Consider the following 25249-nt stretch of genomic DNA (forward strand, 5'->3'; position numbering starts at 1 on the left):
GACGCTGTGTCAGTCCGCCAAGGGATGACTGTGGATAAAATGAACATAAGGTTCGGGTCAGGACATGTGTCAGGGTCTCGTGATGGTCTAGGTGCCCGTCTGACACAGAGTGGTGAGTTAGGCGTGACATGCGTTAGTGTTGAGGGGCCTGCATACAACCAAGTTCTCCCATCAGTAGCAGATATGCTACAATGATGTGTGTGCCTGTGCGGATTGGAATGCTGCTGAGTAAGGGGTGCAGTGTGGCACAATGATGTTGCGTGGACTAAGTCGCAAGAATTAAGTCAAAGACAGAACGTTTGTGCATCAACATGCTTAGTTGTTGTGGGATGTGCTGTTATATACGGTATAAGGACAAATCTAATGCTAGAAGCATTAGGCCCTAGGTGTGGCAGATTCACCAGTGGTAGCCAAAATACACAAAGTGATCGCATAATGCGGCACAAAGCGGTCGCATGTGGTAACTTGTGGCACCTAGAGGCGACTAGATTGGCTCTATCACAATGTGTCAGGTTTTCACATTCTATATCTCACATTAGCAAGATTCTTAGGAGAAGAGGATGTTGTAAATACTATTTCAGGGGTTAAAATATTAAATACATTCTGTTTAGAAACTAGAGCAGTTTCTGTTTTAGTTAATTTCATTTTCTTTCCTTAACTAACTTTCATTTAGAAAGATGAAAAGTCCCCAAGCCAAGATGGTGGAACACTTTCTCAACAGTGATTGGTTTAGTTAATAGCAGGCAGTATTGTGATGTCATTTAGAATGTTGCTCACAAATCTAAACTGCCTTTCATTGAAGTCTTTATTAGAATAGGTCATGTTTTTGTTAGCTCCTATAGATATAATATATTTTAAAATCTTTAGTGATAGTTTACTGAGAAACATTGAGTTTTACATAGAACTTAGTATTCAAGTTAATGTAAGTCTGCAGTTGAAGAAAGCATCTAATATTCAAAGAACTCTGAAGCTGAAGCATTGTATCCAGAGAACCAGTTGCCACTGAATTGATGCTGAGCAGCTGTATTCAGTTATCCAGTAAAAGACTAAGCTAAGTGACCTTTGGACTTTATTTTTTTTTAACTTTCATTACTGGAATGCAAGTGAAATGTAATGTTTATTTTTAACCAAGATTGAACAATACTTTTGTGAAAACTGTTGGTTCTGTAATTTTTGATTATGCACGCGGTTTTAGCGTTGCGTTACTAATATTAAACAGCTAATATACTAATATGATTTTTTCTTCGTTTATTGTTGAAGCGCTAGTTGCGTGGTTTTGCTCGCGTACCTTTTCGGCTATTTTTCTACGAGAGCATTCTCGTGTCCGTAGTACTCGCGAGCGCGTACAGTGAACATTTGGAAGCGTGCGATTAGAAAAAAGGACCCTAAGATGTCTTTTTGTGTTGCGGCCATTTTAGAAAATATTTTTTCTTCAACACAAGTGCGCATCGACACGAGAGAACTTCGAAGGTGTATTACAGACTTAAAGAAGTTAAGAAGTTATTTTCTTCTGATTTAATTCATCATTTGCACATAATCTCATCTTTAACTAAGATAGTACAAGGTATAGTTTTTTTTTTATTTTCTAAGTTATGAACTTATGAACCCAAGTGGGTGGTAATACAAAAGGTCTCCTTGAGCAGAAGAGGTGGGGACATCGATAAAACCTTGACCCGCCTTGAACAAAAATGGGTTCATAAGTTGGACACTGTCAAGAAAGGGTTAAATGTCACTGTGGAATGGAAGCATTTCCTATGACCCCTCTTTTGTCCTAACACCCAACACCCTGTGTGATCTGTTTATTATACCATGTGTTGTGTACCATGCTTTTATACCACCTTTTGACCACCATGTAAAGGTTGTACCTCACCCTCCAGTTGGACAAAGTATGTACTGATCATGCACTAACCAAAGACACTTGCAGTAATATGTAATATAGCTGCCCTGGAACAACGCCTGCTGATGGACATTCTCCGCGGCCAACCAAGTGTACCACAAATAATGTGTATTTTCTTTAAAACCACCATGTAAATATTGTACTGTAGCCCCAAGTTGGACTAACCATGCATTGATTATGCACCAACCAATGACACTGGCGACAATATGTAATGCAAATGCTTGTTGATGTACATACTCCGCGCCAATCATATGTAACAAAAATGAATGTGCAAATGACACTGAACACAACATGTATATGTGTCCGTGCTATTATGCTTCACAAGTGTGCAATTTTCACCAGCTATGACCTTCTCTACGTGCACCCCATGTCTTCGTCGCCCAACAGTTTGCCCGCTCACACGCGCTCGCGACTGGGCATGTCATGGTATTCATTACAATAGCTCATGACGTTTTGCCAGCCTTATCCATGGGCCGCTGCTTTGATTAATTTTTCGAATTTAAGTTTTCAATTTTAGTTAATGTGCATCAGGCACTCCCGCGAACACCCCATTAGTGAACATCTTAAAATGGCCGCCTAACTTGTTCTCAGTAACGAACGGTGAACCAGCACGGTGCACCATCCACAGATCTCGTGTTCGTCTACAGACACTCTGCTGCAGACATCCAGTCTCCGACCTCGAGGTAAGTTGTGTTTTTTCACGTTAGACCAACGATTATGATCGCTCTCACCCGACCGCACGCATGGCCACGTACAGCACTCCTTTGTGCTTTTAAACACACACATTGTGATAGAGCCAATCTAGTCGCCTCTAGGTGCCACAAGTTACCACATGCGACCACCTTTGTGCCGCATTATGCGATCACTTCGTGTATTTTGGCTACCACTGGTGAATCTGCCACACCTAGGGCCTAATGCTCCTAGCATTAGATTTGTCCTTATACCGTATATAACAGCACATCCCACAACAACTAAGCATGTTGATGCACAAACGTTCTGTCTTTGACTTAGTCCACGCAACATCATTGTGCCACACTGCACCCCTTACTCAGCAGCATTCCAATCCGCACAGGCACACGCATCATTGTAGCATATCTGCTACTGATGAGAGAACTTGGTTGTATGCAGGCCCCTCCACACTAACGCATGTTACGCCTATCTCACCACTCTGTGTCACACGGGCACCTAGACCATCACGAGACCCTGACACATGTCCTGACCCGAACCTTATGTTCATTTTATCCACAGTCAACCCTTGGTTGGATTGACACAGCGTCACCCGACGCCAACCTGATGAAACACCCTACATTTGGGTACCTATAGGTAAGTCCCTACCCATCTGGCGATACTTACTCTATTTTAAGAGAGACGGACAACTAAATGCCTTTTGTCTTGTCCACAGGATCAAAAGACCTTGTAAATTCTAAACAGTGTATTTGGACACTGTTTTCTTCCAAGCCACTGCGCTCCCCAGACCCGGTAAGCACTGGCTCTTCTCCTCTGTGATTTATGTCACTCTTTTACGGCTAGATTTGTCTTTTTTGACACACTAATAAAACACCCCTGTCTCCCTGTCTATTTACCTTAACAGGCCTCTTAAAATACCTCCGCCTTTGGAATCATCTTGTCCTGATGAAGGCCGTCCCACCAGAGCTCACTTAAGCTCACTTCCTGGCCGAAACACTGTTGTGTTGACCTTCTGTATTGTTATGTGTTGTTGTTGTTCAACCTTACATTGTTCTGATTACTTATATAACTCATATGCTATCAAATCACTAAGTCTGCTGGTTTCCTTCCCAAGGACACCCTAGTAGACGTAGAAGCAACTGATTGAGACCACAAATATCCAGCATTTGTACCCGACTAACTGGTTAATTAACCTCAAAAATGTACACCGGCTGATGTATCTTTTGCTCATGATTACGTGTATTGAAAACCCTGCTGCAATTTAATTAAAACCCTGTTGCAGCTCACTGAATTGTCTCATCAAAATATTTGTTACAACTATTCATCTTAGTATAAACTCCACCACCTACCTACAGGTGGCTATCTCTGAGGATTGTGTTCATCTAAGCACTCAGCAGTGAGACACTTATGTCCTTGCTCAATTTTGTTCTTTTTACCATGTTACCCACCTGGGCAGAGTAAGGCATCAACGAGGTGTCCTTTTTGATAAATCAGTAACACATATTTGCCCATCACATGTGGAGCATTACTGAATAATTCACACCTGCCACATTTTCCCCTCACTAGCAAAGGCAGCATTTAGAAATCATTTCTTGAGAATTTAGTTACTCATTTTCATCTTGTTAGGCTGAAAAACTCTGAACGCATTCCAGATAAGTGTTTGCCTACTGCAGTGAACATGGCACATCATAGATTATCAATGTCTGTTACTAAACATGAGAATAGGAGTCATCTCTATGCAAGCTCATTTTGTTTTTATAAGAACTCAACAATGATACAGTTTTCCAACATGTATTTAAGATCAAATACAAAAGTTTCTCACGCCATGTATGTTCTCATTGCCATGCTGCAGCAGGCCCATGATATATGATATGATATGGCATTTGTAACACGCCTGTACACAAGTGTTTCTAGGTGTGACAAGACAAGGAGGGGGAAACAGAGGGAGGACAAACAACAATCTTACTATGCCTTGTGTCATTCAGATCATGCAAGTGCAGGGAAGTGGGAGGGGAGAAGCGCCGCGGGGGAGGGAAAAGTGCAGGGAAATCAATAAGTGCAGCCAGCGGGTGACACATAAGTGTAGTGAAAAGGGACTATAGGTTTGCAGATACAGACCATAAGTGCTAGTGGAGCTCGGAAGTGGTGCTAAGGCAACTGAACATGCCTGGGCTCGAGTTCAGAGGGTAGCCACGTGACAAGTGCGTGGAGCAGTTGAGGCATCAGCATGGTAGAGGAAGAGAGAAAGCAGAAGCAAAAAGGAAGATCTTGAGTGGCTTCCGGAACGAGAGGTGTTTCTGCTCAAGTTTGAGAGAGGCGGGGAGGCTGTTGCAGAGGGAGGCCCAAGCCGAAAAGAGAGATCTGCCCCCAACTCTCTGCTTGGAAAAGCGTCTGACCCTCAGAGAGTTGGAAGCGGATGAGCAGCGAGCTCAAGAAGGGTGATCTTCAGGAAGAGACAGTTGGAGGTAGAGCAGTCCCAGGCCACAGAAAGCCTTGTGGATGATGCAAAGGATCTTGAACTTGATCCTTGCATTTACAGGGAGACAGTGCAGAGATTTCAGAGCTGGAGCGATACATCCCTGGGCTTGAGGCCAAGGACAAGTATTGCAGTCCTTTTCTGGATAAGTTGTCGTGGTCAGAGAGTAGAGGCAGGTAGATTTCGAAAGAGACTGTTTCAGTAGTCCATCCTAGAGAGAACCAGAGCTCTTGAGACAGTGAGCTTCTGGGGGAAAGTGAGGAAAGGAAAAATACCTCTGAGGAGGTGCAGCTGATAGTTTGACTTCTTAGAGACATCAGCAATGTGAGGAGAGAAGGAGAGGGTGGAATTGGAGATGACACCAAGGTTCTTAGCCTCAGAGGTAGGAGCAGGAAGAAGGGCCCAGAGTGGGCAGCCAGAGAGAGAAAGGAAAGGAGGAAGCTGGTGTTCCAATGAGGAGGATCTCAGTCTTACTGGCATTAGGGCAGAGATCGTTGGCGGCACACCTTTCCTGAATTACGGCCAGGCAGTCTGGTATGAGGGAAGGGGAAGAGGAGGGGAGCCTGAAAGAGAGCTGGTTGTCATCTGCATAACACTAAAAGTTGGAGCAGAAAGTAGCAATGCAGTGGGCAAGAGGTGCCAGGTATTGATTGAAAAGCCAGGGAGAAAGGTTAGACCCCTGGTAAACACCACAAGTAGAGAGAGAGAGAGATAGAAGAGAGGAAAGATCCCAGTTGGACCTAAGAGGTGCGATTAGTGAGAAAGGAGGTCAGCCAGACCAGGGCCTGATCAGTGATTCCCAGGATATTACGGAGGTGGTTGAGCAGGATGGCATGGTTGACCATATCAAATGCAGAAGAAAGATTGAGGAGAATGAGGACAGAAGGAAGGTTAAAGAGGTCTCCACGGGTATTCAGGAGAGCAGTTTCGGTGCTCTGGCAGCTCTGAAGACAGACTGGTGATTGTGGAGACAACCAACAGATACAGGGCCTCATTACAACCCTGGCACTAATGGGTTAATGGCGCCGTAAAAGGCTGCGGCGCCGTTAACCCATTAGTGCCTCATTACGAGGTCCCTTTGCGGGACCCGACCTTAACGGCTGGTCTACACCAGCCGTTAAAGTAGGGACCCGCATAAGAACCTTGGTGCTAAGTATGATACCGCAATTTGCAGTACCGTACTTAGCTCCTTCCCCATTCCCATTGAGCCCTATGGGGCAAAAATGGGAATGGGGAAGGGCCATGGAGGAAGGGGGAATTACCGCCCCGCCAACCTTGTAATGGGGTGGTAATTCCCCCTTTCTCCATGGCGGAGTCTGTAAGTTACCGGAATGGACCATGGTGCTATTAGCACCATGGTTTTCCACCTGGGTCGTAATGAGGCCCACAGTGTGTAGATTAAGCTGGGAGATGGCCAGCTTTTCCAAGAGTTTTCCCAGGAAAGGAGTGATGGAGATCGGGGGATAGTTAGCTGGAGAGGAAGGATCGACAGAGGGCTTCTTAAGAAGGGGGTGCACAAGGGGTTGCTTAGGGGGAGGGGAAGGTATTAATGGCAAAGGAGTGATTGCAGAAATCAGCCAAGGCTGGAGCAACGGTGCCAATGTGGTCCTTGATGGTTCTGGATGAGCAGGGGAGAACTTGCTTTTACAAGACTTTCATAGATCGGACTTGTCTAGAAATATTGTCTGGGGTGAACAAGGGAAAGGAGGAGAAAGGAGGGGGCAAGACAGCCACAGGCATGCCAGGAGAGGAGGTGGAGGAGGAGGAGGTAGCAGAAGAGAGGATGGACAGGATGTCCTGAGTTTTAGTGATGAAGTGAGAAGCCAAGACTGTGCAGAGGGCCTAGGAGGGAACAGGAGAGGTAGAGACTTTAGCAGGATTGGCCAGCTCCTGGCAGATTTTGAAGAGTTTGGCCGAGTTGTTAGATGTTGCAGAGACACGGGCTTGGATATGGGTTCTCTTCTTAGCGAGGTCAGAGAGTCTGTATTGTCTTTGGAGCAGGGGGCAGGCCAGTTTGTCAGGGGGTGAGCCTGATGCCCTCCACTTCCACTCAGTCACCCTACACTTGCACTTAAGGAAGACGAGGTCAGAGTCATACCAAGAGTTGCACTTGGATTGGGGCTTCAAACAGATCCTCATGACAGGAGCAAGGACATCAAGAGTTTTAGAGATAGAGAGGTGAAGTTTGGATAGGGGTGAGAGTCAGCCAAAGGTGCAGAAGGAGGAGAAAAAGTAGTGGCGAAAGCCTCAACTGACACATATGAAAGCAGGTCCTGCTGTTCTGTCCTGGTCTAGGTATGTGCCCCCTCTGTGCTGCCCTTCATTTTCGTTTTCTCTGCCCCCTTTATCGTTTTCATTCCCACAACCCGCTCCTCATAGCGGTTCCACTCCCATACCCCTCCCCTGTCCTCCTCCTGTCCTCCTCCCACCCTCTTCCCACCTCCCCTCCTTGTGATTGGCTGGCCTCCCTCAAACTCTACCCTCTTGGCAGAGGAACCCAGGGCAGCCTTGCCCGGGCAGCCAGCTAAGGGCGGGAGGAAAAGGGCAGCTCCCCTCTGGGCAGCTCTCATCCATGTTTTCCCCTGTTCACCCATGGATGACCGACTAAGCACCCTTCAGGTATAACTAAGGTAAGGTGGCAAGGGTGGTGAATACAGCAATGATGAATTAAAATCCTGCCACTTCTACATTACCACCACCATACAATAACACAGTGTAAATTACCTGCTTCACCCCTAAAATAGCCCGATAGATTTATTGGGAGTTATCTGTGTGTTGCACTTGGATGGGTTTTTGGGGGTGAAGATGTGTCACACTTAGCTGTACTTGGGGGGGGGGGGTAGGAAATGCTTTGCACTTAGATGGATATTGGGGAATGGGAAATGCATTGCACTTAGCTGTATCTCAGAGTAGGAAATGTGTTGCACTTAGATGGATTTCCGGGGGTGGATGTGTCACACTTAGCTGTACTTGGGGGTAGGAAATGCTTTGCACTTAGATGGATTTTGGGGAATGGGAAATGCATTGCACTTGGCAGTATTTGGGGGTAGGAAATGGGTTGCACTTAGCTGTATTTTGGTAGTAGGAAATGCGTTGCACTTAGATGGATTTCTTGGGTGGAGATGTGTCACACTTAGCTGACCAGGGGGACTAGGAAAGGTGATGCACTTAGATGGATTTTGGGGGTAGGTAATGGGTTGCACTTAGCTCTGTTTGGGGGGTTGGAAATGCATTGCACCTAGATGGATTGTGAGGGTAGGAAATGTGTCACCCTTCGCTGTAGTTTGGGAGTAGGAAATGAGTCACACTTGGATGGATTTTCTGGGGGTAGGAAATTTGTCACAAATGTGTTGCACTCAACTAACAGTACTAAAAACTCAATAGTCTGCATACTCACCCTCAAACTCTAAACTAAACACAACCCTACAACTATCGCACCACAAACCGGACACAACTCACAACACCCAACATGAAACTAAACACAAATACACACAAAACACCCATGCAAAATCAAACCTCAACACCATATGATGACTACCAACCACAAATACGCCAGCGCTCAGTGACTAGTTTTTCTGAACTGAAGCTGCCAACAGCACATGAAAGCTCTCTTGCTTTTCTCCCTCTCAATCCCATTAACAACCCCCCCCAGCCCTCCTTCAATTGCATAACTGCTGGTGCACCAAGAGACCATGCAAGTAGCAGCAGTGCGTGGTACAGGACCACATAACATAAAATGTCCACATGAAATAATTTCAAACAAACCATGTTCTACAATGTATTAACGTTTGGCGTTCTCGGGCCTGTGAAAAGGGCTACGAGGCAGCGCAGGTCTGCTGCTTCATCCTTTATCCTCAGGTCTCCTGGAAAAGGTCATGAACGAGAGGGCCAGAGAAAACCACTACATACAAACAGAAGCATGAGTATTGTATGTTATCTTAATGCCCTGCTAACCTTTTAATATGTCATTAACACAGATGCTAAACTGACTCGCTGGTGGCAAGCAAATAAGTGAAATCTTAAGCTCCAAATGTATTTACTTTTATTGCATGTATTGTTTTTATGGCAAAATATGAATAAATGATCAACATTAGTGCTGACTGAGAAATTCTATGTTCTTATCATGTTAAGTGTGCCGTGTCCGACAAACGTACACATATAATGCATACACATATACAATTGCATAATGCAGCCTTGTGGAAGCCTCTTTAAATTATATCTCTAAATGTATGTGTGTATTATTTACAACTATTTCATATACTATTATTCATTCTAAGAATCATGTGTCATCCCATCACCGAATATTCCATTCGGTCAACATTGGATGGTTCTTTCAATCTTTTTACAGAGATTCTATATTTCCAATATACGTAATAGAAACAGTCCGTATATTATGGAGCAGGTGCACAATGGTCTTAGGCTAATGCAAGGACATTCGGCTTTCAAGAATAAAGGGAAGACCTATCTCTTGACCCAGCCTTTAAATTCAGACTTGTGCCACACTTGCATGAACCTGTAGAGCCACAAAGCTTAACACATGTGTGTGCAATACCAATATTTTGTTTTCATTTCACATTTATTTTGTCTGATATACCACAATGAGATGGACTACATGGATTACAAATAAGCCCTACATGGGCAGGGCACCTTTCTATTGACATCGCTCTTACCCTTGCATTTACCTGCTTTGAGAAACAGTGTTATTTTGAAATTAAAAAATATATTTTACACGGTCCTTTATTTTCAAAGGAAACTATATTTTGCACAGTTTCTGTTTTTCACTACAATGCCTTTCTCAGCCTCTACACTTGGAATATCATATTGTGTTCAGTCTATTTTGCATCAAAAAGAAGGGTGTTCTATCTTTGCAGCAATGCCCCACTCTATAACCAGTGGTCGAAGTGTACGAAAAGGAGTAGTGTGGAACTATGTTCCCTGCTGGCCTGTCCCCCCTCTCCACAAACCCCATCACCACGCCCCTTGCCACGCACCATGCAAACCCCCAAAAACGTGCACCTGCTGTGTAAGGGAACGTTCAGTGCAGTGCACTGAAAGTGCAAGTTTCAACTTCTTCCTACACTTTTATTTTAAAACGAAACCATTCCGGAACGGTTACTTTTTAAAATAAAAGTATAGGAGCTGTAAAAGGTAATTTAAAAAAGTAGAGGAGCACCGCTCCTGCTCACTTCGACCACTGTCTATAACACACATTGGCAAACTAAACAGTGTTGGCTTTTGGGTGGGCATGGGCTAGGCATTTGCCAAGCACTGCTATACAAGTACTACCTGGCTATAATATAGCAACAGCTGGACAAAATATGTGATTAACTAGGCATATGATGGCGGTGCCTGAAAGATGCCAATCCTACACACAATCTATTGGCTTTGTCAGTGCTTGGTTTTAACAGGACTTCAGTGCAACAAATATTTATTAATCAAGTGGCCGAAAGCACACTTGGTTAAGCCATTTTCATCACTAGAGTAGTTCATTTACAGCTGCAATTGGGTCATTAACTCTCAGCAGCATGCTTATAAATGGGAGTAGCAAGCATAGTTGGATGTTGCTGATTGATAGAGCTCCCTAAAGAGATCCCAGGAGGAGGAGTTTGGGGCAGGGAGGGGCAGGTAGTGGGTCGGAATAGCCATAGGGATTAGAATGACAGGGGCATTCAATGAGTGGGTAAATAACCAAACAACACCCAAAAGCTGTGTGTCCCTCTTCAAATGCCATCTGACTCATAGCTGTACTCCAATGCAGTAGTTTCAGCTCATAGATCATGCTTCAGTGCCCCCTAATAGCCACAAATCAAAAATAAATAATATGACATGTGAAAAAACGGAAATGTTACATAAACAAAACCTATTTATGTGTGGACTTTTGTTTGTGCAGTTTTTCATTTATACTGAAACTTGTTTTCCTCCCAAAGATATTTCAAGAAGTTCCAGTACTGTGGATTTGCTCCTCACGTGCGGACCTGCAAGCCAAACACAGACGGCATTTCATCGCTGGAGAACTTGCTGGCCAGCATTGTGCAGCGCGTGTTCGTCTGGGTGGTGTCCATAGTCACTTGTTTTGGAAATATCTTTGTCATCTGCACAAGACCCTACATCCGGTCTGAGAACAAGCTCCATGCCATGTCCATCATATCTCTCTGCTGTGAGTACATTGCAGCTATCGATGTGTTTCCAGTGGTAGAAGTGTACCGAAAAAAGTAGTGAAACTGTGGTCTCAGCAGGGGAGTGGGTAGGCAGAAGCCTAGTGCAACATGTGACAATGTGTTGCGGCCGGGGCATTGCAATAGTTTAATTGACTAGTGACTAAGGCTCCTATTACAATTTACACTTGCACAAGGACATGAAAGGACACAACCTTGGTATAGAATGGTGAATATGGTCATAAAAAGTTGAGGAATGGTAAACAGAAAAAAAGATTAGTGGAACATCTCTCCCGACAGTTCCCGCCCACTTCGATCACTGTGCGTTTCGTTCCTATTGCTAGTTCCTTAAAAAATGCTGAGGCCCTCACCATACATAGAAATCAATATGTACACTTTTTATACTCTCTTGCTACAGCTAGCATATTTACTCCATCTAAGTGCCAATTGGCCCATGGTCCTTTCATCTGTTCTTAAAGGGCACATCAACCATCATTGGAACACTAGTGAAAATAGAGACCTTCAGAATTGCACAAGCATATGAAAAATGATGCTCAAAACCTTATCACTAACGCATATACGCCTCAACCATGTAGCACCTACATACCTCTCTGAGAGGATCACCAAATAATCTTCGTCCCGTCCTACTAGGATCACCAATTCAGCATGCCTAGTTGTGCCTAGATTCAAGCTAGAAAAGGCAGGAGGAACCAGCTTCCCTGTCATGGCAGCTCAAGCCTGGATTGCCCTTCCCCCTACACTGAGAGCAGACCAACCCTTCCATTTGTTCAGGCGCAACATTATAAACTGGCTCATCACCAATGACATCCATGGCCAGCCTTAGTCTAGAACATATTAGAACCCCGCTGCCTAGCTGCTCTGACACCAGCAGCCTTCTAGGCTGACTACAAAGTTCTTGCCTTATACTGCACTTATGTATATACTTTTCTTTATTTTTTGCACAATTTTATTGCATTTTCTACTGTTCTCTTGCTGTACTGTCGCCATTGCGTGTAATGTAACTGCTGTAACTTTTTCAACAAGCTGAAAGTATCCTTGTAATTCACTATGCAAAGGCGCCCAGATACCCATGGGTCGGGTGCGCCATACAAATAAATAAACAAACAAACAAAATAACATTTATATTTATTAAATATGCTTAAGCATGATATTTGTATTAATATTTATTTCCTTGCCATAAGGGAGGCAAATATTTGTTCAAAGCAATGTTGAATACAGGTACAATACTTTGGCCTCATTAAGAGTTTGGCAGTATTAGCCCACCGAATACCATCAAATAGATCACCCTTTACCACCATTGGTAACAGCGCTAAATCTGCCAAATTATAACATTTGAGTTATTTCCCATTTTGAAATGGAATAGGACTTCGTTGGGAATTGGCGGAACAGTGTTAATTCCAATGCCGGTAATTCTGACATTTTTCTGGAGGAAATACCACGAGCAGGTGCTGAAGGTACTTCCTTTCAAATTATTCAAAGGTATAATTTGGTAGACGAAAAAATAGGTCATATTTCGGTTACCACAAGTTGTATTTACTATGAGACACTCTCATTAGGGCCTTTTATGTTCTTTTTTTAAAATATGGGTAAACCTGAGAAAAAATCGATTTGTGCTGCAGCCAGCTATATTCATAATTAAGTGTAGGGTGGTCTGGGTCATGCAGGGGATGTGCCACAGTGTTAGTGATCGGTGCGCTCCAGATCACTGTTTGCACCAGATCAGCAATGAGAGCAGATCATTTATTAATGTCCAGATCACTTACATGTAGCCTATTGCTCGATGTCCAATTCTTCCTCGCCATAGACCTTAGTCCATGAGATTAGTCTTCTCTCTCAAATAAAAAGCCTCTCAAACTTCATCTGAACTTTCATTTTTAGATACCAGGCTGCAGAACCACAAACGGCCTTGGGAGGGAACTCAAGAACTCGTATGAGAAAGACTTGGTTGAAGGAAGATGAGTGGTACGTAATCTGTGGATTACTGCCTTATCCCTCTTCCTCAGGAGAGTCCTCAAGCTATCCAAAGATACTCAGCTAATACCCCCAAACAATGCTAATAATGCATGGCTGGATGAGTGATTGAGACAAAACACAGATGCAGAGTAACCCCTTGAAGCCACTTACTAGAAGCTACTCAGAAAACCATCAACCACAAGGAGCGGAACTTAACCTACCACTGACAGAAATATTAGAAATATCTCCCAGCCGTTACTAAAATCCACAGAAAATACATCTGCGTGGGCTAAAGCTATGAAGAAACTGCCTGGCCAGTAGGCAATATCTTCCACATCCATCCATTTCTTGATACCATGCCCTGGTAGGGATCCTACCAAAGTTCACAAGTGGAAGACAATACCAAAATAAACTTGTCAGCAGTTAAGCATGGCCTTCTGATAACCAAATTAGCCATCCAGATACAGGAAACATGGCCTGACCAAAGGTTAAGATAAAACAAGGAGCTCCTCCCGTCTGGCCGCCACCATATACTTGGAGAAGGCACGTATTGCCTTTACCATATGGTGGTGGCAATCTTTTTTTCTATTTTTCTTTCTATTTTTCATTGGGAGATGAGCTGCGTTGGCAGCGCGAATCTCCCGATGAAAAAGCGTGAAAGCCTTTGGTGCGAATGGCTTTCATGCCCTGCCAGGAGGGCGGACATGACCTTTAACAGCCTACAGCCTGAGCTGAGACCCTTACTTCGCTCGGGCCTGCCTTAGCTCGGGCTGGCAGGCCGTTAAAGGCCATGTCCGCCCTCAAGGCAGGGCAGGAAAGCTAAAATCTGCAATATAGAACCTTCTGGCCGTTGAGTAAGAGGGGCCTTTCACACAAGTATCTTCTCCAAGATAGAGTAGGGAGAGGCGGATCAAGAACTTAACTCCTGAGAAGAAAGTAAATGCTCAATATGTTCTGTGAAGGAAGAGTAAAACCAGATATGCAACCCCACAAAGCGTAAATCCTGTTGTCAAATAAGCTGAATGTGGAATGCTACTTCACACAGGAAAGCCAAGAATGCAGGCAGTCTATGAAGACCTGAAAAACACAATCACGGAGAAATGGATTGAGAGAGGGAGCGGAAAAGAAAAGAAAACTATAGTATGATTTACACAATGCTTGAATACTGATTTTCTTTTTTTAAATATTTTTATTATTTATGGTTGGTTTTGTATAAACCTTTCATACAATTTAAATTACATCCATCATTATATTTTTTCCAATCCTTATCCTCATGTGATAAACTTGGTTAAAATCCTTAATCCCAAAGGGGAACGAAAAGAAAAAAGGACTCCTCCTACTATTGACAACATTAGGGCATCCTCAATACATTTCAGAGCGCCAAACATCATCGATAGATTTTCCCCAATTAAAAACATATCCCACCAGTCATCCGTTATCAATGTTCTAAACCGGGTACCCAAATCAGACAAATATTTCATTTGCAGTGGCATCAGGGCTATACATTCTACCAACAAATGCTTTGATGATTCCATTACACCTTTAACCTTACAATACCTACACATTGAACCCATTTCTGATTTTCCGATCTCCTGTACACGCTGTGGTAAGTGTCCAAAGTACATTCCTGGGAATTCAGGAGAAATTAAGTTGTGACTTTATTAACCAACGTCAGAGCGTTGTCCCTCAAAGGGCAACAAGTCCAAGATCAGGACAGAATGAAAACATAACAAAGAGCCCCAAAGGTACAAAAAGCAGGAGCTGGGTCCCACGGACATTAAATACTACTGTAAGTCAGAGCCATGTCGAGTGCTGAGAGTGTTCTACCTTCAACAGGCAGACGTTCTGTGGGGGATTGCAGATAGCAAAACCAGAGAGCTCCTAGAAAGACTTTGCCCCAGCCCTGACCAGTTGGGAATGGCAGTAATGTATCAAATGTGAAAGCACTAGGTATACTCTATTTCCCCTGTTCCTGGTTTGGGACAATGGTCCTCACTGCGCACACAAGGTAGGCAAACTTTCAACATATCCAACGCGTCATTGTGTGTCCAGATGTCTGCTTTGACTCCAAGGATTACCAGGTAAGGTGGAAAGGAGCAAATATGACATCCTCTACAATGGGGCCCATCCACCATACCTTAAAAAAGGAACTTTAGCTTAGTGTGTATGTGGAAGGCAGATCAGTTAAAAGAATAAAATAATGTGCGTGATGCATAAATAACACCAGCACAACTGGCGCCGGTGTAAAGTCCCCCACAGAGCAACTAAGTGGATTCCACTTAGCTGCAGACCAGCATCAAGTGCAGTTTGCCAGGTGACGTGTGGCTCTAAAGTTAAACGAGCTAAATAATGGAACAAACACTTCTTTAAATGGACGTCGTGGTTCCTTAGTTCACGCCTGTTGGATTCGTGACACAAAAACAAGCAGCTTGAGTAATCTAGGAAGACAGAAATTCACGCACAAGTGTAAATAGACATTGCCATTCTATAAAGTGTGCACTTACCCAGCTTCATTCAGTTGGCAGGAAGATAAAGAGGAGTCGAAACGGATCCTCCAAGGGCCAAACCTGCAATCTGCCTGTGGAGTGGTGATTCTGCTGTTCATGCCCTTTAACAGCCTTCATAAGGAGTTTCCATGAGCTGAAAAATAAAGTCACAACGACAAATTCCATGTATGGTTTATAGAAAAATGATGCTGCATTCAAATAGCACCCTTACACTGTAAACTAGTCATTTCTTAAGTGTGTGTAATGAGACGCAGGAACATGTATAACCTGCAGGGGATGACAGAAGCCAAGCCATGTTGGGAAGACAATATAATAGAGGCAAGGATAGGTTCAAGTGGTACATGCTTAACTGTTATTAGTGAATGGTGTGAAGAAGTAATGTGTCTTGAGTGATGCCTGCATCGCCTAATCTGCCTCTTGCAGCTCCGAAAAGACACTACTTGAACAGCAGATGTGGATGCTATTTACATTTTAACGGAACTCAATGTAAGCTCCTTGGAGATTGACAGACAGAAACCTCCCACCCCCCGCTTAGAAACAGTGACGTGGAGGTTGAATACTGATCTCAGCAACAAGTTCGATAGTTGAGACTGTTTACCAGGAATGATATTCTGGCTACACACAAAGCAACATGATATTCACCACCTACAGAGACACCATTATTTGTCTGGGCTCAAACAAATGTGCATGAGGGAGGGGACGGCTTAGCACATTAGAAGTGAAGGGATCAAGAATGATCGAACCCCAGCTGCATCCAGTGCTCACCTGCAAATCTCCACGAGCCTGCATCATTAGCAGGTTCACACCAGCTGTTGGAGTTGGCAGCTTACAGTAATAGCCAGAGGGAATCCTTATTCGCAAGAAAGGGAATAGCACTGCAGCACACACAACAATCTTAGCTCTTCCCTAGCGACAGCATCCTTCGTCCATTTCCTGTAATTAACATCTCTCAGAGGACAAGCTGTAAGCAGACACAGGTTCTACAGACAAGAGCGGAAGAGGGCTTGGGAAGAATCAGGAGCGGGAGAGGACAGGACACAAAGTACATTATTGTAGGGTACTAGGCACCGGTCCTATGGAGTACTGCTCTGACCAGGACCTATGCATGAGCTGCCCCATGTTACCTTTGAGTAACACTTGCAACTTGTGTCCTCTTGGGGTTGGTGGTATTGGGGAGACACTTTGTGGTTGTCTGTGGTGTGGCGAGAAGAAGACTGGGTGGACTCTGGAGGATACTCAATATACAACCTCGAGGGAGCACATATTACAGAGTGTGAGAGTTTCCTGACTCCCAGTCATGCTCCATGAGCCACCTGTAAGGGACTCTGGGACGCCCCAGAGAGAAAAAATTGTGAGATCCAAAATGGCAGACTAAGATTTTATGACTTCCCCTCATTGGGCCATGTGACCAGAGGCCATGAACTGGGAATGCTGAGTGGAGTCGAGGAGTGGTTGCAGCCCTGATTTTACTGCGGTTTTACCCAGGTGGAAGAGTACACTAGGGAACACAGGTTGTTGAGGGGTTCTGATGGCTGAAGGTCATGGGGGTAGACGGAAGAGAGTCCAGGAGATTGAGGTGCTGATGAATACGACACTGCAGACTCCACCTCAGGGGTCAGGAGAACTCATGTGAGAACTGGAAATTTAACAGCGATTGAGTACACAAAATGCGCCTGACACTGCATGTTAGAATATTTAGTGAAAATTCCAAAGCGTGCAAAAGACATTGTACAAGCGACAAAGACCTGATTCTTAATTCTGGGCCACACAATGAAAATACCAAAGCATCTAAAAGATATTGTGAGATAAAGGGAACATTAATTGTATTGTATTGTATTTGGTTATTTATATAGGGCTCTTTCCCCACTTGTGTGGCTTCAATGCGCTTTTTTTTCCTCAGTTGTACGCCCTTGGTGGCCATAGTCGATGCGGTCAAAAAGTTCTAGGGGGTTTAGTTTAGGAGATGCGTGTGTGCATGTTGCCGTTCTAGGACTTGGGTGGCTGACAAGGCGCGACTAAGCAACCCAAGAGAGGTCAGATACATGTGTGGGTGCTGCTGAGGATTAGAGATAGATTGCTATTGTTGAGAGAATCTATGTCAGGCCAGATATACCAAATTCCTTTCGGGTGGTGGTCACTGTATGCTAGTGGCAGAGGTGTTGAGGTACATCGTGTGTTTCAGTCTAGACGGCTTTGTGTGCACTAGACCGGATGTGCTTAGCCATAGGCATATTCTATTGTGCATGGATGCTTGGCCGTGCCTGCGGCCTGTGTCCACGCTCGTGGTGCGTGATATACGTACCGTAGACTGCGATGTTGCTCAGCTGGGGCAATATATGTCCGGGTCTATACCAGAAGGCGTAGCTTTCATACTGTAGTAGGTATTTGCCGATACTAAGCAGACATGGAGGCCACACATAAAATTTGAGAGTCCTGTACAGTGGTGAGAGGCCTACACCCAACAGTACAATTTGAGTACCAGGCTAAGTACAGACTGATATTACGGTCCTGTATAGTGGGAGAGAGGCCTAAACCTAACAGTGCAATTTGGGTACAAGGCTAAGGACAGCTAGGGTTGATAGTCCTGTTATGGTGGGAGAGAGGCTTACACCTAATGGTGCGATTTGAGTATCCGGCTAGGCACCGCCAGATTTGAGAGTCCTGTATATTGGGAGAGAGGCCTACACCTAAAAGTGCAGTTTTGGGTACAAGAATAGGCTCAGCCAGATTTGAGAGTCCTGCATAGTGGGAGAAGGCCTATACCTGAGAATGCAATTGAAGTACACACTCAGGGCCACGGCTTGACCGGCAGTGGGTTTCAGCCTATTGTATAGTGGGTATCCGTAATGTCAGTCATCGATGGTTTGTTGTACCTGGCTTGGGGAAATAGGTTTGTGGGGGGGCCACTTGTCTCGTTAGTTGTCTCTCGTGTGGACTGGTGGGCTGGGAAGGGTGAGTAAGGTGCGAGTGTAGCCACAGCGAAGGCTGCTGGTTTAGCTCGGGTACTTGTTGGGTCGTAATTATGTTGTGGGTGGGGTGACGGAGGATCAGGAATGCCACAACCAAATCTGCTGGCTTACCCGGAGTTCTAGTAGGCAGGCAGAATAGTTGAGCAGTATGTGCTGGTGTGTCAGGTGAGACTGCTGTGAGGGCTGCCGGCCCCTGAATTTCATTCGAAAGCGGTGGAGTTTATTAAAGGTGTATTCACAGGGTGCTGTGGCTTAGGAGAGTATAGGGAAGAGCCAGGTTTTAAGTGCCTTCCTGAATTTCAGGTGGTTTTCGATGTTGCGGATGTGTAAGGGAATGGAATTCCAGATGATTGGCGCTTGGACGGAGAAGGAGGAGCCACCAAATCTTGTGGAGTTAGGTAGTGGGATCACCAGGCAACATGCATTGCGAGATCTGAGGTTCCTGGAAGGTCGGTAAGGGACAATTTTGTCTCGCAGGAATTCAGGGCCTGTGTTGTGGATTACGCGATGGGTGATGCACATGGCTTTGAAGGTGGTGCGTCGAGCAATAGGGAGCCAGTGGAGGACTCTCAGGGTAGGGCTGATGTACTCCCGGGCGGGAAGGTTAATGAGAAGGGTCTCCTAGGTAGAGGCAGTTTGCATAGTCAAGGCGGGAGAGGATGATGGAGTTGATGGCCGAGAAGCAGTAGGGATATGTGAGGCAGGGGAAATTCCTCCTGAGGATACGTAAGTGAAAGAAACAGGTTTTGGATGCACTGGTGGTGTGTTGGGTGAGGGATAGATCTGAGTCGAGTTGACATCCAAGATTTTTAACCACGTTTAAGGGTGCTGGTGCTTGTCCTAGTGATTCGGGCCACGGGATTGGTTGGGGGATGAGGGATGTTTTCCCACAGAGTAGGATTTCGGTTTCCCGTGGTTGAGGATGAGATAGTTGGTCGTCATTCAGTGATCAATATCAGAGAGACACGATGACAGGTCCAGGCTGCCAGGTCATTCGGAATGTGGGATTTTGAGGATGATCTGGGTATCATCTGCGTAGTTGTAGCAGGTAAGGTTGTATGAATTGATGATTGTGGAAATGAGTTGCATGTAGAAGTTGAAGATTAGCGGTGACGTGGAAGCTCCTTGGGGAACACCTTTGCAAGTTTGACGAGATATGGATGTGAATTGGTCGAGGTGTATGATTTGAGATTGGTTAAAGATGAAAGAGGAAATCCACGAAAAGGATGTGCTGTTGATTCCTAGTGTTTGTAATCTTTCTAATAGAATCTTGTGATCAATGGTATCGGAAGCTGCGGAAAGGTCTAGAAGGATGAGAACCGCACAGCCCTCTGCACCCGCTGTTCTTTTTAGGTCATCCCAGATGGAGACTAAGGAGGCTTCTGTTCCCCTTAGTGGTCTGAAACCTGATTGTGCTGGGTCTAGGAGGTTACTGGTTTCAGCAAATTGGCCGAGCTGTTTGTAAGCAGTGTGGTCAATCAGTTTGGCGATGAAACGCGTATTGAAGATAGGTCAGTAGTTTTGGGAAAGAAATGGGTCAAGCGTCGGTTTTTTAAAATGGGTTTGGTGTGGGGTGTTTTTAGGGCTTTCGGGAAGCATCCAGAGGTGAGTGAATGGTTAAGAATTGCGCAGGCGATGTTACCTGCACAGGTGTCAGTTAGTATTTTCTTGAGCTTGATGAATTCTGTGTAGCGGTTTGAATGTGCCATAGTATACAAAAAGCATTGTGAGAGAAAGAGAGTGCCCTAATGATGAAGTTTGCGAAACCTAGTGAAAGTACCAGAAATTCTAGAAGATAATGGGATAAAAAGAGAGCCCTTATGTTGCATTGTGGGAAAAAGTGACAGTACCAAAGCACCCCAAAGATATTCCGAGACAAAGAGAGACCAGATACTGCATTCTCAGAAGCATAGTTATTGTACCAAAGCAATTAAATAAAAGCCAATGGGGTCATTCTGAGTTCAGCGATGCAGTGCAGTTTTGGCAGTGATTCAATTACCACCACTTTTGACAGTAATGGAATTACCACCAGTTGTTTATTTGCATTGCCAAATTTTTACTTTGGAGGTGAAGTGGAGGCGGTAACTGTTCCACTTTACCGCCAACAAATGGAGGATTTACTGTGGCAGTATTACCATTCAGGGTAAATCCTGCAAAAATCCTCATGGAGTCCTTCTTAAAAGTGAGGACTAAATGCATCTTTACACCCCTCGTAATCCCACAGCAAATTCATGGTACTCAGTGGCGGTAACAATAAATTCCTCTGTTGTGATGGCCAAACTCATCATGAGGCCCATCGTGGGATTAAGAGAGTACAGAAGCTGCAATTTTAGGGAAGGTAGAACAAGTACCAAAGTGAACAAAAGACAATGTTGTCACAAAGAGAGGCTCGCCACTGCACTCCGAGAAATGGAGTGACTTTTCCAAACAATCAGCAAGGGACTTTTTAGGAACAGAAATGCTATCAAATGCATTCCATGCTGAGAACTTAAAAATAAACCTGCCAAACAGATCCCAGAAGTCTAATATTTGGTGTACTTCTTTCACCGGGTCACCACATGGAGTTTGTAGTAAATGATAAATATATATAAACAAATGTCAAATATAAAAGTGATGTTTCAAAAGAAAGATCACAGACCATCATTCCTCTTGAACCCATCAACAAATACATTCTCAAGAAATAAAACCGACTCAGTTGCTATGAGTAGTTCGAACCTGACAACGTGTAAAATGTATACATTCTCTCACCTCCACACCAACCTTCTCCTCTCTGGACCTTCCACAACCCTTCTTCTCTGCGCTTCCACTCCCTACTGGCTCCCACACCCTCTACCAATTCCCATCCATTTTTTTAGGAGCATGTTCCTGCTTGCCAGGACCTCCCCTCTTTCAGGTGTGTGGGTTTTGAATTTAGAGATTGTGATTTGCTCTTGTTAACAATTAGGCAAACATTTCAAGCCATGCCACTTCCTCCACCTCTCTCCCCTGCAATCAGCGGGCCGAGACAGTTTCTCGGGCTGGTGCTATCTTGGAAACTGTGTCCGCGCATGCGCTGTTTTCGTTGCTCGCAAGCTTTCACTATCACTGGCAGGTCTCCCCACACATGGGGCTCGGGAGGGCGGGTTAGGTTTGTGCCTGCATTAACTTGGGGAATTTTCACAGTGTACGCACACTGTGTTGGTGCAACCCGCCTTGTGTCACTGATATACATAGAATACACGAGTGCCTTAAAATGGACAGAGTTAGTGGTGATAAGTCCCTGCAACGCAAAGAACAGGGGATCCTCCCATACTAGTCTTGGGCCTTGCATCACTTAGCGGTTGGTGCTGTCCGGCCTCCATGGTCATCCGATCCCTTACCTTATCAGCAAGTCATGGGACTTGTCATATTTGAATGCTATCTTTGATAAGCCCTACCTGCCACCCAGACTCACTCCTTCACCACCCCCGTTCCTCGCTCCTTAAAGCGGCTTGCATAAATTGCAGTGCATTATAAAACTACACAAAATAAATGATAAACTGACTGCAAAGGAGGCAGAGCTGTGCATTGCTCTGCTGGCCCCTGGCTTTAATGGTACTTGTGTGAAAATACTAGGGCCTCATTACAACCCTGGCGGAAGCCGTGCCCTCATTAAGGGCACGGCTGCCGCCGGTAATGATTTTTTACCGGGTCCAAGAAAAGGGCAATAATCCGGTTATGCCAACATTGGCGGGCCCAGTAATTGCCCTTTTCTTGGACCCGGTAAAGATCAATCCCCTTTCCCATTTGAGCCCAATAGGGCTCAATGGGAATGGGGAGGATGCTAACAACGGGCCCGTTAATGACGGGACCGCCAGGGTCCTAATGAGGCCCTAACTGTTGTTTGGCACTTCCTGGTCTCGGTTCCTGCAAATATACGCACACATAAATGGTGAAAAAACTGTTAATCTTCAGTTGATGTAGAGGTTATGTTAAATATTCTACATAGTTTTCAGAGTATGTAATTGAAAAAAGCAAAGGAAATCAGTAAGAAAACGTGTTTGAGGTGACGTCACAGTTCCCACTTAAACCAGGAAAAGGCATTGAACATGTTTGTTAACGGGCCGCACAGCCACATCTCCCCAGAAACCGTCTGAAGACGTTGTACATGACATCAATGTTTTGATCACAAACTGCTTCACTTTCTAGTGAACCCTCAAAACAAGCGGAATCTGTGAATAGCTTTGCAGGCCACACATCCAGCCATGGTTACATAGTGGTACTTTGGCCATTTGGCTATGTGCCTTCCAGCAAGTGGGCTCCCCTTGTCTCGGGCCTTTACACTGCAATGATGACTTGCTGACATAAGGGAATAGTTTCTTACCTGTAACTCCATTTCTCCAGCATTGGTATCTTTCATGGATTCACATGCTTAGAATATTCCCCGTCGTCAGACTGGGACCCCTCGGTACACATATATAGCCTTTTCCTATAGGAAAACTTCCGACACTTTTGTGTCCTATCTACGTCCTTTTAGGACCCGCCTACGCATGCTCCATAGGCCGTCCCAGTATAAGAGGCCCGCCCCCGCGGCTCCCCTTCAGATTTCGGCCCCTCCAAAGTAGGAAGGGTTAAACTTATCAAGCAAATACATTGCATTCCGGGGAGGTTGGCGGGCGCATGTGAATCCATGAAAGATACCAATGCTGGAGAAATGGAGTTACAGGTAAGAAACTATTCCCTTCTCCAGCATTGGATCTTTCATGGATTCACATGCTTAGAATAGAATGTATAGCAGTAACATCTGAAACGGCGGTGAGAATGTAATGTAATATACCCTCACCATAATACACAATGCATATGTACAGCAGGAATAAGTTCATATAACCTTACCCACATAAAGTATACTGTCATCAAAAGGTAGAAAAACCGACTCTCCACAGCGTGGAACTTACCTTACTGAAACAGATGGCGCAGGACAGCTCTTCCCATCTGCACCTCGTCCGCATGCTGCCTGGCAAGGCAGTAGTGGCGGGTAAACGTGTGGGGGACTGACCATGCCGCAGCCTGGCATATGTCTGTCAGTGGAATTCCTGCCCATAATGCTGCTGAGGAGGACGTTGCTCGTGTAGAATGGGCTCTAGGATGCCCTTGCAGCGGCCTTCCAGTCTTGGAGTGGCAAAACGCAATCGTCGATGAGACCCATCGAGCCAATCCTTGTTTAGAGATTGCTTTTCCCCTCGTCGACGGACCATATGCGATGAACAATTGTCGAGTAGACCTGAGTTCCTCTGTACGATGTAGGTAAAACTTCAGAGCCCTCTTAACGTCCAAGGTATGAAGAGCTTTTTCTGCTGCCGATGATGAGGTCGCAAAGAAAGTAGGGAGAACAATGGATGAGTGTTTGTGATACACTGTCGGAACTTTTGGGACGAACGTAGGATTAGTTGCCAGGACCACCTTGTCCTTAAAGAATCTCAAGTATGGCGGGTTTACGACCAGTGCTTGCAGTTCCAAGATTCTCCTAGCTGATGTGATAGCAATTAAGAATGCCAACTTCCACGACATGAATTTCATGTCCGACGTGGCCATAGGCTCAAAGGGCGGTTTCATTAAGCCTGCCAACACTGTGTTGAGACTCCAAGTTGGAGGGAAACGTTTCACTGGGGGAAAAGTTCGAAATAAACCCCTCATGAAGTGTTTCACCAGTCTGTCGCTGAAGAAAGGAGACGATTGTCGCTTCCTCGTGAACCTCGAGATGGCCGCCAGGTGAACCTTTATCGATGTGAAGGATAAACCACTCTCCGCCAAGAGAAGCAGGTAAGGTAGAACTTGTTCCGGCGTCACCGTCAACGGTTGTAGGCCTTGCTGTCCTCGACACCATTCACAGAACCTCCGCCACTTATAGGTGTAAGATTTGTTGGTAGAAGGGGCTCAAGCCGCCTGTAGAATTCTTTGACAATCCTCCGAAACGTCTAAAGCACCGAACTCCGAAAAGTCAGGAGCCAGGCTGCAAGGTTGAGACTGTCCGGGTCATGATGCCACACCGTGCCTTTGTCCCGGGATAGTAGGTTCGGGACTCTCGGAAACGCTATTGGATGTTCCAGCGACAGGTGAAGCAGGTCGGAGAACCATGGTTGCCGCGGCCAATATGGTGCCACTAGAATTACCCGGCAACTGTATCTGCGTATCCACTGTACTGTCCTCCGTATGAGAGGGAACGGAGGAAAAGCATAAAGGAACATGTCCGTCCATGGGAAGGAGAATGCCTCCCCCATGGAGCCGTCCTGAGGCCATCTGCTCGCGAATTGCTCGCATTTCTTGTTGTCCTTGGTTGCGAAAGCGTCCAGAGGGGGGTGACCCCATTTCTCGAACACTTTCATCAGCTGAAGTGTGTCCATTTCCCATTCGTGTATCTGGGCCATGCTTCTGCTGAGGGAATCTGCTTGCGAATTCCTCACTCCCGGGAGATGGTGAGCCACGATGGAGATCCCGTGCTTCAATGCCCAATGCCATGTTTTCTGGGCCTCTATGGAAAGAGTTCTTGATCGCGTCCCTCCTTGTTTTCTCAAATAAAACATGGCCGTCGTATTGACGGTCAGTACTCGTACTCGCGATCCCTTGAT

The 25249-nt window shown here is 45.2% G+C and overlaps 1 protein-coding gene across 1 annotated transcript in view; it reads left to right on the plus strand.

The window, feature by feature from the left end:
- Window positions 1–25249, plus strand: part of RXFP1 (relaxin family peptide receptor 1) — a 1623004-nt gene that overhangs the window by 1542676 nt on the left and 55079 nt on the right. The window contains 1 exon segment of the mRNA XM_069631337.1: window positions 10988–11217. Within this exon segment, the coding sequence (XP_069487438.1) occupies window positions 10988–11217 (230 nt within the window).

Source organism: Ambystoma mexicanum, chromosome 6q (genome assembly GCF_040938575.1).
Source record: "Ambystoma mexicanum isolate Mex_15411 chromosome 6q, UKY_AmexF1_1, whole genome shotgun sequence".
Lineage (NCBI taxonomy): Eukaryota > Metazoa > Chordata > Amphibia > Caudata > Ambystomatidae > Ambystoma > Ambystoma mexicanum.